Below are 15,526 nucleotides of genomic sequence, written 5' to 3'. Positions count from 1 at the left end.
TGAACTGGTTCATCACTTGCCTCTGGGTGTCCCATTAGTTCTCACATCTGCAGCAGCACAAACACCATGGTTTTATTATTTCTGCTAATACTATTTTCCATATATTACACACAACAGTCTAAGTGTTCATTACTGCAGCATATAGGCAGGTTAAACCACATCTGCCTCTGAAGAATAGAAAAAAATTACTAGGACAAGAAAGCACTAAAGAAAATCAAAAAGTTACCCGTTCCACCCAATTTTACTCAAAATTACTATACGTATTAATATAATCACATCTGTAGACTCTTCTTCTGTTGGCTACAGCAATCACGACACTCCTTCAATTATTACATGCTAGAAAGTTTCTGTTTGTAGACTGTCTTTCCAACAGTACGATGACAATATCTACCTTCTGTACCTGCTCCTCTATGTAACACAGTTCAAGGACTCACTCCAGATACTTCAAAGGCTTTTTGGCACTGGCCTGAGCTACCCGAGAGATCACCTCTCACTGCTGACTGCATCCTCCCACAGCAGCTGCCTTTCACTAGACAGTCACCAGGAACAATAATTAAATCTTAAAAGCACAGAAAGCAGAACCTTCATGTAAACTGACTCCAGAAAGTAAAGTGACCAAAGACTTCAGAGCTTCCAAACTAATGTAGAAACATATTCCTTTGACTCTAGCTCTCCTGCAATTACTTCTTCATGCACAAGACACACCCACTCACCCACACAAACCAGAACAAGCTCAACACAAACCCTATAAATTTAATCAAGGAAGGAAGAGCGAGCATGAGATGTTTATTTCTATTTTTAAATACTTGGGAGGTGCCCCAATGCTCCCTACCTAGATAACTAAGTAGGTGCTCCAGAACTGCGAGATCCAGTGCATGATCCGACACAAGCAGGCACATCCAAACACCAACACCTCACAGCAGCTCAAAGGGCTATTAAGCAAGCTCTTAAGAAAGACTTTTGAAATAATTGTTTCCCCTACGCCAGGACAAGACAGTAACTTGGGGTGTTGCTGCAGAAATGAAAAAGTACGTGTATATATACATACGTACTCAAGCACACCGAAATGCTCTAAGCAGCACTATGGCTTACAGAGAACGAGACTGTCTCCTCCTTGTTCCCACAGTTCACTTCTGCCTCAAGCAAAGTTGGATGCCACTCTGGTTGCTCTCTCCCTCATTCAAATGGTTTGCACAGCAGATTTGCTGAAACATCAAGTTTTAACCAGGCCTTAATCCTGCTGACTTTTCTCGCAGAACTGCTGGAAAGGAATTCCTCCTGGCAGCTGCAGTGCCTCCGCTCATTAGTTTACCAAGCAGCAGCAGAATGGGACAGACAGGCACATCATTTCTGTGCTGCTGCTGCTGCAGAGAACAGTGATAAGGCCCAGGCAGGCCAAGGGAAGGCTCCCAGTTTCTCACATGTGTTTTGGAAGGAGAGGAAAGAAAAGACAAGAGGTCTTAAAAGGAAGACAGAAGCCCGGCTTGCAAGAACCCAGGCAAATTACTGACATGCTGCTGTTGCTGGGATCACAAGCTAGAAAGAAATTCTCCTTTTCTTTCAGCCTCTACTAGACAGGTTTGGGGGTGGGGATGTTGTTTTTCTAGGGGTTTTTTAACTCCTTCTTTAAGGCATTGTGTTTAACCAGACATGACACAGAGTTACTCCCACCAATTCCAATGGCTCCTGGATACTAGAAGAATGAGTAGGATAAAGTTGCAAAATAGCTGTCCACTTGCTCATGACATTCTTTGACCAGACAACACCCTCTCATACAGGTCAGATCATGCAGCCCACCCAGCCAATACAGAAAAGCAAATGTTTTTCCTTCTTGCTATACAATTTCATTGAAGTAACATTATTGCAGCTATTGTTTACTAAGTATGCTTAAAGCAAACAAAGCACGTCTTGGAGGATCTGCACAGAGCTCTGCACCATTTATGGTGACTGGTAAGCCCCGTGTTGTTCAATAACAGTTCCTCCTCCTCCTCCCTCATCCCAGGATGGCTGTCATACTTAATAAGTAGGCAAGAAAATCCAGAAAGCTTCACCGCTTGAGTTTTCAGCTACTACACACATGATGTTGCATTTATCTAACTGGGAAGCACACTGGACACTGTGCCCAGAGCCCCAACAACATACCACAGGTACAGCACACAGATCCAAGTACGATTAAAACAGTGCCACACTACAGCAATGCCGCTTCACGGAGCAAAACATTCCTTTTAGACCAGGCAGCCCTGCTCTTGAGTCACGAGGAGCTAGAGGTTGGGACCTGCAATCACCACACATTTCAGTGCCCTACCACTTTCACCAGGCACTGCCACACTGGAAGATTTCTGCTACATTTCCCACTCTAAAAATGTCCTCTCATTCTCTCCATCTCTTACCTGTATTTCACTGTTCTCCTAAAAAGACCATGTGCCACATGCAGACAATTCTAACTATACCAAGAAGCTTCCTGAGTGTAGAAAAGAATAAAACATTTGCCTAGGATGAACATTATTTTTTCCATCTGTAACATCTATTCCAATTACTCTCCTCCAATTATTATCCTGCAAACAACTTGATCCTAAACCAGCCCTCAAATTTAACAAAATCTCTACGGCTGCTTTGTTGGAAGGGGTGTTTGTTTTCCCTGACACCACTCTCCATTTTCTGGAACAAGGTTATTACTGATTATTTTAATTTCTCTTCTACAGAAGATAAATGGATGCACACAGACAAACAACTGCGGTGAGCAGAAGAGGAAGAACGCTTCACCTCTGAATTAAGGATTTGCATACTGGGTTTTATCTAACACCCACTGCAGTATTTTATCCCAGACTCTCAGATTACAAAAGACAGAGCAGACAGTGACTCACTGCAATTTCAGTTCTGCAAGTAGTGTTTCACGTGGACCAGTCAATTCTGATTCTGCCAAACAGCCTTCATCAAGCATTTAAAAAGTAAAGCATCTTCTCTAAGAGACAGAGTGCCTATTCATGTGCTGCCTTCAGGAGGAGAGCTCCAGAGATGGAAGGGAATTTAGTCAATGTCTCCCCTTTGTGTTGTAATGATTTAAGATTCAATTAATACTACACGGGGAGGCACCAATTCTGAGACACCTGCCTTAGTGATAACTGGATTAAGACCTCCAAACTTGCTCCACTCCAAACAGCAACAGCCTGCCAAATGACAGCAGTTGTCAATATCGACCAACTGGAGGCTGGGTTTTCCACTAAATCCTAGTCCACTCTTTAAAAAGGATTCCCCACAAAACAGGAGGGAGAAAAAAAAAACCTCAAAAAAAAAAAATTAAAATCACTTGCCAGTTGTGATTTGTTTAGCCTGATGTCACAGCTCCTCCACACCCTTTGAAGGCAAGGCTCCTATCAGATCCTTCTGAATCCCTTAAAGGGAAGAGATAAAGTCAAATAAAGGCTAATGCCACCCACAGAGACAGAGCTGCTCTCTCTGATCAATACACTGTGTGCACAGAGAGAAGGGCTGGAAGCTAGATCTGGGGGCAAAAGGCTGGCTGGGCAGGGTGGCGGAGGAAGGGCTGAGCAGCTGGTTTCATTGTGACAAGAGCAAAGAGGATCGGGGGGGTTCTTCCCAAGCTGCCCCCCACCGCCAAAACAGGGGTTTCTTTGGGTAGTACAAAGCTTTCTGAATAAACACAAAATGCCTCAGAATTAAGATGATGCTTGTCTGAAACACAGAGAGAAATCTTTAGACCGGTGTGCCAGCTCAGTAATTAACACAGCAAAAGACTTCCCTACCTTTTCAATGCCACAGAAACTATTTCAGTCACAGAACAAGGAGCTGATTATTCTTTTTCTTGCCTTTACACCCCTTCACCACACTCGTGTATCGTGACCTATTCGAACCACACTTAAAAGCTCGATCCCAGTGCTCAGTGATACATAACTTCCATTTTAGTGAAACAATCCATCTGCTCCATGTGACTCAGAGCTTGCTTTAAGAATGCAATACTGTTTAGGCCAACGGTTGCACCGCACAAAGTGTTTTGTTCACATGCATTCCTTTGGGATGACAGAGCCTATCCACAGCCTGTAATGGTTGGGGCCTGTGGTTTTTTTCCCTCATCCGCTGAATGCTGCAGTGACTAAGCTGACAAAAATTCCTAGCCAATTATAAACCCACTTAAAGAGACAGGCAATCCCCCTCAACCTTCTCTTGCCATCCTATACGGGAAGTTTCTATACATAGAAAAATATCTCCTCCTCTCAAGGCCTGCATTGATATAAAAGACTTTCTCCATGCGCTCAACACTTCAAACATGCTTCCTAAATGGCATCATTTCCCCAAACTATCACCTTTATTCACCCATACATACACCTCACATATCAACCGGGAAAAAAAAAAAAACAACCAACCCAAAATAGGGGAAACAGACCCCTCAGTGGAGTTACCCAGTAAGAAGTGAGAGAAGCCCTTAATGGAGGGATGATAGGTATGCTGGGCAGGGAGAAGGAGTCTCCACAGCTACGGAGCACTGTTCATTAAGAAGGGAACAGTTAAGCACTTATAAACCCAATGTGTTGCAATAAGGAAAAAACCGTATCAGGAAGGTCACACTGGTGTACGAACTGCAAGTACGATCCACCGGAGAGCATAAACTGAACTTTCAGTAGCAACAATTGAGAACGTTGAGCAGCCTCCTCAAATCCCTCTGAACATGCAAATCAGCAACCAAATTCCAGAAAACATCAGCCTTTCCAAGAGGGATCCTCAAGTTGCGTGCTGAATTCACTGTCACCGAAGTTGTAAAGGGCTATACAAATGCACATAATAATTAGCCCAGGCATACAGAACTACACGTAACTACAAGTTTATGACGGTTTCTAGCTTTAAAAACCCAGGTTATGGGCACCTCAGACCCTTACCGTGTTATGGCGGGCAAACTACTTGCTAAATCATTTTTAGCACTCTGCTTATAGCACACGCACATTCCATTCCAAACACCGAAAACTTTGCTGGGGAGGGGGAGGAAGAGACAGTAGACAACTGAATCAGGCTGAGTTCACCTCAGAAGAAAAAGGCAATTCAACAATCTGTATTAACATACTATTATCCAAGCATCTTTTTATTACAAGTTAATTCTCAGAACCATAAACAGATTTGAGAGGGAAATCACGCTGTTAGTGAGAAGAAAGGCAAAACAAAAGCTGTTTCATCACTGTTTAACACTGAAAAACTTGTTTGCCACATGAAAACAATTTATGAAAATGCTTAAGGACATTTCATTCTTACATTCATGTCCATTTGGGGAAGGAAAAAAGGAAAATGGCATCTACTATGCAGAAATTTTAGAAGGCATGACTCTTATCCAGAGTTGAACCTAGGTTTTGCCTTTACTTCTTAGGAAAAGAAGGCTGGCAAGTTCCGTGAGTGTGCTCACACACCCACCTCCAAACCTCCTTCAGTCCACTTCAGCCAAATTCAGTTGATGAGTCAGCCATCACCAAAGATGTATTTCTGTACAGCCCATGAGAATGGACAGCTGAGTGGAGGACAGGTCTTTTCAGGGTCCCCACCAAGATGAAAAGACTGGGGCTCAAGTTCAACCCTCATTATACATCCACGCAAACATTAACTGTCACAATGGAAACCCCCAGGAAACCCAGCAACCCACTACAAGCCAGATTCCTAGCGTGGATAAGAGCCACCAACAGAACTGTGGAAAATGCTATGCCAGGCCGAGTTTGCCTTGTCCCTGCGACATTTGCAAGAACACAGCAAAAACACAGCTTTTTTTCTGGTTTTACACTTGACATTTCCCTGACATTTTCCCTGTAACACTGCTAACTATTCCCAGCTCCTGGTTGTTTTGCAAATTCATCATAAAATTAAAGTCTTCTATCACATGTAATTAACTATCCAATACAACTGTCTATCCTATTAACAAACATTTGTCTAGTGTCTATCAGTGGGGCCTGGAAGTCCTTGTTAAGTGGGTGAATCAAAGACTTGGTTCAAGTTCAGATGCGTATTTAATTCCACAGATTTAACATGGTACTGCTGCACAGGAAGGAAAACAAAAATTCTCCAAACAACGCGTGGTCCTCAGTCTCCTGATGAAAGCAAGTCACTAGGAATGGCCAAAGTGTTGAAAGCATTGTCCAGCCAGGTTTCAGTCACAGTACCTCTTGTTTAATTAATCGCAAGGATAAGATGCATTTACATAAAGCACAAAAACTCTGCCTCCTCTTCCCTTAGCAAGTTGGTCGCAGGGTTAACTTAGAACTGGTAATCCTCATTTTTCTTAAAACTGAATGGTCTCTATGCAAAACAGTTTATATTAGTCAGAAAAAACACCCTGACTATGACTTACAAGGAACTGTACTTCCACTGAAGTGTACCACTTCCCATTATCAGAAACACCACCAAAAGAAACAATTTCTCCAGTCGCATGGATGGTCACAGGAATATGGCTACACATCACCTGGTGAACATAAACACACCTCAGGACCGACAGCAATAAATCAAAGCAAGTGTGAAATATGACTAAAGAGAAAAGTATGTGTGTGTATGTGTGAGCGAAAAGACACAAGGTATTTTCAAAAGCCCTAAGAATACTTTTAACCCTTTTTTTATTCTTTATTGCAAAAGGTGGGGAAAAGTTCTAAATTTTTTAAAGGATGTTTAAAAAGGTTTTTTCCAAGCCATGGCAAAGTGCCATAGATGGAGCTAGTTAACTGCATCAAGTCTTTTAATAGTGGAAAAGAAAACCCCACAATTTCAAGTCCGCTCAAAAACACTACACATTTTTGTGCCAAAAGAAACTAGGAAGCCAAGACGCACATTCAACATTAGCACTTAGTTTTTGTTGACTGGTGCAGGCTACAAGAGTCAAGATATTCTTCCCAGGTTACGGCATTTTGCAATAGAACAAAGAAAAATGGCGAGTATACATTTAATTTTAGCCCTTTTCTCAGAATATAAACCATTGCTACAGTAATTAACTGCAGATTGGCTTAAACTGCTTTGCGGCCATTCCAGCTTACTAATTAAATATGCTCTCACAGCCATAATAAAAATTCTGGGAAACCTCTGGCTGAAGAGAAGGCTTCTCGGGAGGGGAGCACAAGTCAGGAAAAAACTTCATTCAGAACAAAAACACTAACAAATTTTTTTAACATGCTCCAGATTTTTCTAACTCACTGACACCAACTGCACTTTTCATAACCTTTTTTTTTTCTCCCTTCCATTTACTCCTTTCAGAGGAAGTTTATTTGCTGGAGAGTTTGCATACCAACTGAATGGACAAGCAACCTGTCCATTTCAAAATATGTTCAGGTTTACATGATGCTTTCTTTTTTAACCCAACCAAGGCAGGTTTGGCATTACACAGACTAGCTTCACTTACATTATACCACATCAAATTTGCTTGCTGAAAGAGTAAAATTTTTAAAGCCTGTCCTCTGTCATTATACCCAAGTTCTACTATATTTCAGGGTTTAAGAAAAACAAACAAACAACCTTTAATGAAGCAGCAAAAAGGAAAGAGCATGCAGATGCAATTTAAAGCAAAGTAACTACAATTCGATTCAGCACCTCTGGCTCCCAACTTCCTCTTCTCCATGTCTACACAGTTCACACATGTTTGGTGTTTCTGAAGGACAGGAATATAGCGGATATTCCTCAGAGAAGGTAAAACAAGAAGAGAAAAGGGGGGGAAAAAAAACCCTAGCACATGGTTTTCAGCAGTACTCTGCTGAATCAACAGGGAGCAGATTCCCAGATGGTGTACACTGGGAAGTACTGCACAAGTCAATGAAGCTATGTCAAACGATACCACTCGACTGCATTATCTTTTGAGCTCCGTGTAAACAAACAGGAGCAGATCCCGAATATTTGCGAGAATACATCATGTTACTGCCTCCATATGTTTAAACATTTTAGTAGAAGGTACATATGGACCACTCTTCCCACTCACTGTCATTCTTTCCCTCCTGCTCCTCTCTCCCCACATACACCATATCTTTTCAGGCCACTGTCAAACCAATTCAAAAAGGAGTAAGGATACATTTTCATTAAAAACATTTTGTGCTTAGCTGCCATCTGCTGCTTTATCAGCCTCCAAATCCTCACATGCCTTTTCCATGGTTTTCAGATTCACACATTCAGAAGCTGAAAGTTTTCTTCTGTTCTATTGTGAAGCACAGTCTACGTGAGCTATTGTTTTTCACATCAAATTCGCCTCTTCTGAAACAAGTGCTGAAAGTTTACGGCCCTAATCCATGTTCTCTCTACAATGCCAACTTAAAGATTAGATTTGCCACTGGCATTAAAAAAAGTAGATTTTAGTCGCTTGTGCACTAGAGATATACTCACCTTCACTGTTTTTATGGGAAGCACGGCTACTTCATCTCTTTTGTGCAGCACTATCATTGGCTCTCTCACCAAGGGAGGACCCAGACTTCCAGCCTGTGCTCTTGTCCTCTCACACAGAAGCTGCAGTTGAAGCCATTACCCCCTTGTGGCAGGTATTAACAGCCTGTCCTCCCCATAACCAGAGCCCTAGTCTTGACAGACAGCATCTCCAACTTAACTGGGGGGTGGATAGACAGTAGATGAATAACTAACTTTCAAAAGAAAGAAAAAAACCACCCCCACACCATAGATTTTATATATGGATCACTGCTAGTTTTGATGTTGCTTCCCCACAAGAACAGTTTGCCTAGTTTATTTCTTAGGGTCCCAGCAAAGCAGCATCTCAGCAACTGTTTGGTGGACTTGTTCAAAAATCACCACAAAGTTATGGTAGACAAGGGATCCTAAACTTCCAGGCAGGCTTTCAAGGTTGTAATTTACATTCAGTTTCTGCAGGCTTACAAAGGCCTAGTGACTAGAGCAGCAGACCTCAAAACTTAGTCATCAGCAAAAGGAATACAGAAAACAACGGAAGTTTTCTTTACAGCAGACCAATGGACAGGCAAAGCAAGCATGTCATCAGACTAGTCTTTCAAGGGTAGAGCAGGAACAGTTTTTCTGGTTCACACATCAATCACTGAGCAAGATGCAGGCAGCTTCCATATATATCTCCAGCAGTCAAAATTGTCAGGAAAAAAGAGAAGGCCAGAATCTTATTTGTTTGTCTGGACGCTCAGTTTTTCTCTTTTCCATTTCAACCTGTGCCCCAAAGCACAACCACTGATGCAAGAAACGTCAGTCCTCCCCTTTTACCTGGAGGAATTGAGATTCTTCTGTGTGGACCTGCAACCCAGGTGAAGTATAGCTGGCATCTGATATGCCACAAGAAAAGTAGGTGCAAGTCTGAGAGATGATAGCATGCCAAATCCAACACAGCATGCCAAATCCAACACAGCGTGCCGCGGCTCCAAAGCGAGCAAACTAGTAAGACTGCTGCCTTGGGGCACTCGAAGGTAAAGGAATGTATACTACACAGAAACCAGGGCAATGAAACCGGCAGAGAAGCTGCTGACGCTTTATGCTGAACCTTAGAAAATTAAAAAAAAAAAAAAAAAATTAAAAAGTTACAAATTCTTTGTAGCTTGTTCTATTATAGAAATGTCAATGGATTATTCTAAGTCAAACAGCATATCCTTCCCTCTCTCCTCCCTCCACCCTCAACATTCTTCCTGCACAAGTTACATTGAAGGAAGCATGGGGTTCTTCCTTTGTTTGTGAGCAAGAAAAAGAAGGAAAAAAACCAACTTCCACTCAACGGCAAAACTAAACAGAAGCCTGGCTACTTAAAGTACTGAGTGTTCCCACGCAACATGTACCCACCAACTTCAGATTTTTCAGTATAAAACCTAAACAAGGACAAAAGAGATTTAATATACACTCCTCCACAGAGCCAGTGTGAAGAAAAAATAAAAGGAGCCCTGAGTGACAGACAGTATTTTCAGTTTAACGTTACTGTGACGCACAAGGAGAATGTCAGGGTTAAATTAGATACCACACTAGAAAAATATTCCCTGGAAAACAGCATAGGTCTCATATCTCTGCTGGGAAGAATACGCAGATTGAAACACTCGGTAACTTAAAAGTCTTTGCTTCTATTCTCTTTCATGTCTTGGGTAATTTTGTGCTGCAAGAGCCCTCTCCAGATCAGAAGTTCACTGCCGAAGTGTCGAAGCAATCTAGCAGAAGAGACAAAAAGCTTCCTTTTCAACAACTGCACATTTATACTCCCTTGTTTTTCTTCAGAAGGGGGGTATATTGGGGTTGGGGTTTTTCACATGAATGGCTGGCAAATATAAAGTCTTGTTGCTTGAAGTCAGTGGTTTATCACAACAGATTAAATAGGTCAAACTCTCACTCTTTCTACAGATTAGAACTTGATCGTTTCTTTATATCCTCTGCATCCTAGGATACTCTCAACCTACATTGTTTTTCCACAGTGTACTGCTCTCAACGAGCTTTTCAAGGCTCTCTCCCAATACTTGCTTTCATCTTCACAACCTGCCCCAACAGGAACATTGAAAGCATACAGGAAAAGAAAAGTATTATCTACACCCTCACCTTAAAAGTGCTGCCATCTTAGCCTATAACACTCATTTTAAACAGATGTCATCTGCATTTGACATCCAAATTCTTTTAATATTCCTCTACAAGCCAACAAGCTTTTCTTGCACGTTACTTTTGTCTGCTCCAAACAGCCAGAGCACACAACAGAAAGCAAGTCACTGTATCTCATTAAATACACTCTAGTTGCAGGCATTCAAACGACTCAAGGCAATGAGGTTGCACAGGAATCACCTAGGTCATCCGCTGTAGACAATGCAGTTACAGTTTTTTAATGAAGAGGTAAATTTGGCCTGCAGAAGCCTAACAACTCATAGTAACAACACATGGTAAGAAAGCAATGCAGCTCACTTCCCTCACCTTGGACAAATCACAAAGTGTTCCAGTAACAGACAGAGGGAGCTTGTTTTCTTTGTTTAAAAACAAGTTTTATTTCCTGTAAGAAGTATTGATAAAAGGTAGGGCCCTACACAGCCTTTTTTCAGAGATATTTTTGGCATGAGTTGGCTGAAACTGCACTTAAAGTACTTAAAATTCAGTTCTAACTGAGCACGAGGGCTTCATAAGCAACTGAGGAGCCACTTCAGGAAAAAACAGCAGTCCCAAATTAAGGTAATCTGAACATACCCCTGTTCCTGTTTTCCCTCACACTGTGGTGTTCGCTATCATTATAGCAGCTTTGGTCAACACCGCAAATGGAATTGAGGAACTGTTCCTTCCAGTGACGACTGCTTGTAAATACTACTCATACTGAAGGGCTCAGCTTTCATAAAGTTACAGGATGAACTCAAAAAGCCTGCCATGTAGTCATGTGAGTAAACTTTGTATTTGTTTACTCTATTTTTAAAGAGTGAGAAGAGATCAGGTTTTATTTTTTGCTAATACTTGCTACCTGAAAGAGACAAACCCCGTCATGCCAGGTAAGAACAAAACAAGCAAGGATGATTTCACCGAGAGTCAAGATAGCCACTGACAGTGCTACAGACTGTATTGTAAGAATTCACTTCAGCAAAAAAAGTTCTTACATACAGCATTCACCATAACAGGAATTTCTGAAGGTGCATGCCAAGGGAGGCAGAGAACAAAGTCAAAGTCCAGTTAACAGCTTCAGTTCAGCAACGACGCTGGCACACACGTAACATCACTTCAGCAAAGAGCGGGAGATAGCATTCAACAGCCACCTCCTGCCAAAGTCCTCAAGGGAGGTAAAACTTTTCCAGCTCTGCTACAATGACTTTAGGTCTACGCTTACTTTTCATCTTTTCCATAAGGAAGTAACCCAGAAAGTCTGTGGGGTTTTGCGGTGGTGGTGTTTTTGGTTTGTTGATTTTTTAAAAAAATAAAGTGAGAGGATTCTTTACTGGTTGGGGAGGAATCTGTGTGGTAACTGGGTAACTAGTTATATGGACTACACACAACTAGATTACAAGTTGAGTTTGCTGAAGAGCTTAAAACCAAAACCATGAAGTTAAACCTTTACTTCAGAAAGGGGTAACAAACCCACACTGTATCTACTCAAATCTTACTTTTCTGGCAGTGGTTGGTGGTCCAGCAGCGGTAGTTGTACTCATTGTTAATAGATGTCTTCTCGCACAGCGGCTTCTCTTCCATTGTTCCAGGACACAAGTCCCCACATTCCTTTGGAGGTTTATTCCCAACGATGTAGTTGTTGGACACTGCATCTAGGATGAGAGACCAGTCCACTGTGGAGAGGTAACACAGGTCAGAGTTCTTCTCAATCCGTATGGCCCCGCGGGTTATGTTCCTCAAGTTGTGAAGCCCAATCTCTTTGAGATTTGTCATTTCAAAGATAACCAAGGCATAGTTGTAGAAAAGGTTCCTCCCACGAATGACTGTGAGGTTGGGAAAGAGATCACTGAGGCTTTCCAAGCCTGCCACACGGAACAGCAGCAAATAGTCAGTTATGACAGTGAGCTTTGGGAAGCGGAAGTTGCTGTAATCCTCTGCTTTAGAGATGAGCAGAATTCGAAGGAAACCCTCAATTACCGTACAGTTCTCCAGGCGTTTCAGCTCATGGATATCATTGCGAATGTCAACATTTGGCCCACAAACTGAAAATGTAAAAGAAAAGAAAGTTAGTAAATAAGGCTTTTTTAAGAAAAATTGGAATGCAATTTGAAATTGGAATGCAATTCTGACGGACAAAAATTTTTAACTTCTTAATTAGGTTGCAATGTTAAAATAGGAAATGAGTACTTGATTTACACCTCCACTGAATATGCATCTCATTTAACCTATCACTATAAACACTACCTGGACCAGCACGGAGATGCAAGCTATCAATATTCTGCAGCAGACAGAGGACGTTCCTTTATTACTCCTGTTGAAAAGAGCTGCGTTAGACTGAGAACTTAAACTGAATGCTTTTGCACTACCTGCTTCAAATCACATCGAGACATGTGCGACCAGACCAAGGGTTCAGCCACATGGCTTCAAACAAGTTAGGTAATACAGAAAGCGATCTACAGGTCATTACATTACTAATTTAAACGCACACACGCACATACACCCTCCTTAAGGTACATGCACATAAAGGGGAACTCATTCCAGAAAATTACAGCTCATTTCTCAAATCACTCTTTCTTCCAGGGTCACCAGCCAAACTAGCCTGATTCTTGATTGCTAATCTTGCAATAAATAGATCAGCAAATCCACAGAATGCTGGTCAGCGCTTCCTGCACTATGACTGGGGAGAAAAGGAAGCACTTGGACTTGTAGCTAATGCACTGAATTCCTGTTCGCATGTTCCAGTGAACCTTAGTTCACCGATTCTGGCACCAAGATACAAAAAAGTTTATCAAGTTCTAAGAAACACAGGATAAATTTATTTACATGAACACACAGCATCACAGTGAAGAATTTCCCTTGAAAACAGCAGACTGAACTCAATGCACTCAGGAAAACAATGACCAGAAGGATTATTCCCTAACAAATCTATGTATTAGGTCCTTTCGTATTAGACACATATTACAATACAAATTTTGAAGGGTCTGGAGGAAAAGTGCAATAATATAACGATTAGGCACATACTACGCACTTTGATTGAAAACAAAGAATGATGGAGTGCAGACAGACACTGTTTTCGCAAACCCTCAGAGCTGGTCTTCTGTGGAAAACACGGAAAGGATTCCCCAGAATAGATAATAAGTTGCTTGTAAGCAAACAAAGTAAATCACCAATTTATTTAAGCAACTCAAAAGTTAAATAAACCCCAAGCAATTCTGTTTTGTGGAAAGGCTCTCTTTTAAAGCATGCTAGGCTTAATTATTTTAACAACATCTTTTCCTCGGAGAAGCAAAAGATCTAAACAAACACTGGAGCCAAAAAAACTTAAATTGTAACCCAGACGAATTGTCCAGAGATTCAGAAATTGCGCTGACAATAGAAAGCAGTCCTTCCACCCCACAATACTTATCTAAGGCTAATAACTTAAGCTAACAAAGGATCCAGAACATGAGCATGTTAAAACCACAACAACTTTAATATCCAGCAAGGACTTAAAGACTTTCAAGTCTTGAAAACACTAAAGGACTTTCTTGTTAGAGGGACAACGTAAAAAAACAACAAGGAGAGATCTTTGTTAAAAACCAGGTATTTTCTACACAAATTACTACCTAATCTTCCTTCTGTACTCATATCTTGCTTTGAACTCCTGAAATTTTCTTCTACAGCAACCATTCCTTTGCCCAAAGCACAGTAACATGCATGTATTCACACTTGGACATTGGGCTTCTCTGTTTTTATAAAAGGCAAGTTAGAACACACTGCATTTTTCCAATTAAACTATTTTGGTTTCTGTCTCTACCTGCTGGCAGGACAAGGTGAACAGTATGGTTCCTGTTACAGCACAGAAAAAGTAGAAAAATTTATTTTACTGCCATAAAATTTCAGAAAGCCTAACTGCTCCAAGCCCTTTATTTTGTTAAAGAATAAAATTTGCACTTGCACTGACATTTTGCAGGCAAGGTTCCAGAGTGATGGGTTTAAAAACAGCTGAGTTACAATACCCTGAAGAACAATTTGTAAGAGAGATGGCAGCAACCGTTAATGAAAGCATTATATATCTGTTCATGCATCTATTCCGAGGCTGGGCTTTAAAAGTCATATTGCTTTTAGCTTTATGTTTGTTTCAGCTTGAAAGTTACTTAATTTTAGATATTTAATGCTGTTATAAATCAATGAGATTTCTAGAACTTCATGTCAAAAGTATGCGCTTACTTGACTCAATTATGAAACATCATCCCTTTCATACGGAAAAGGATAAAGTCCAGTGGGCTCTAATGTTAGAAATTGATTACAGATGAGCCTGCTGTTGACGGTTTTGATTTAAGAACTTATTAGTTCATCTAGTGAGTTATGTTTTGCAGGACTTCACGCATATAATGAGAACTGCAGAGACCCAAACGTGCAACAGGACATGCATCTTGGTCCATACTGACATTTGGAAAAAACAGTTCCAATTAAAGCAGATTTTTTTTTTTTTTTAGAAAATTTCTTTAAAGTTCATATTGTTCATGAAAGTCAATTACATCGCAATGCATCACCTTTTTCTCACGTTTGGTTTTTTTTTTCACTGCCCTGAAAAGGATTATATGAAAAACAAATTAATCAGAGCTCAAAGTCAACTACAATTTCCATTTGGCTGTGCCGTGTTTTCCTTGGATCCCATTTTAGAGAAAGCGTATATGGACTTACAGTATAAACTGGCCTGTCAGACACAATGAAGTGCACATAAATGCTCTTCAGAACATTTATATCCCATTTAACAGTTTTTTGATATTCTAGCTAATAGAGCTTTTTTAATATGCCTAGTGTAACTTACCTTTGTTTCATGCTCAATTCAGAACTGCAACTTAATTAGCATGTATTTATTTTACTCACTAACAGAAGATAAAAATGCAACATCTGTTTATTACCCAATCCAAATAGTTTTGGGTAGATTATAAACAGCCAGGATAATTACCAATAGTCAGATTCATGCTGTTTTCACTCAGCTGCTTAG

At 40.9% G+C, this 15,526-nt stretch overlaps 1 protein-coding gene across 1 annotated transcript in view; it reads right to left on the bottom strand.

Annotated features, from left to right (window-relative positions):
• Window positions 1-15,526, bottom strand: part of IGF1R (insulin-like growth factor 1 receptor) — a gene marked incomplete at its 5' end in the record, with an annotated part of 174,932 nt that overhangs the window by 133,963 nt on the left and 25,443 nt on the right. Inside the window, one exon of the mRNA XM_010135605.1 lies at window positions 12,030-12,575. Within this exon, the coding sequence (XP_010133907.1) occupies window positions 12,030-12,575 (546 nt within the window). The remainder of the gene's footprint in view (window positions 1-12,029; window positions 12,576-15,526) is intronic.

This window comes from Buceros rhinoceros, unplaced genomic scaffold, assembly GCF_000710305.1.
Source record: "Buceros rhinoceros silvestris isolate BGI_N320 unplaced genomic scaffold, ASM71030v1 scaffold15664, whole genome shotgun sequence".
In the NCBI taxonomy this organism is placed as follows: Eukaryota; Metazoa; Chordata; class Aves; order Bucerotiformes; family Bucerotidae; genus Buceros; species Buceros rhinoceros.
This window is presented reverse-complemented; position numbering and strand designations above follow the sequence as displayed.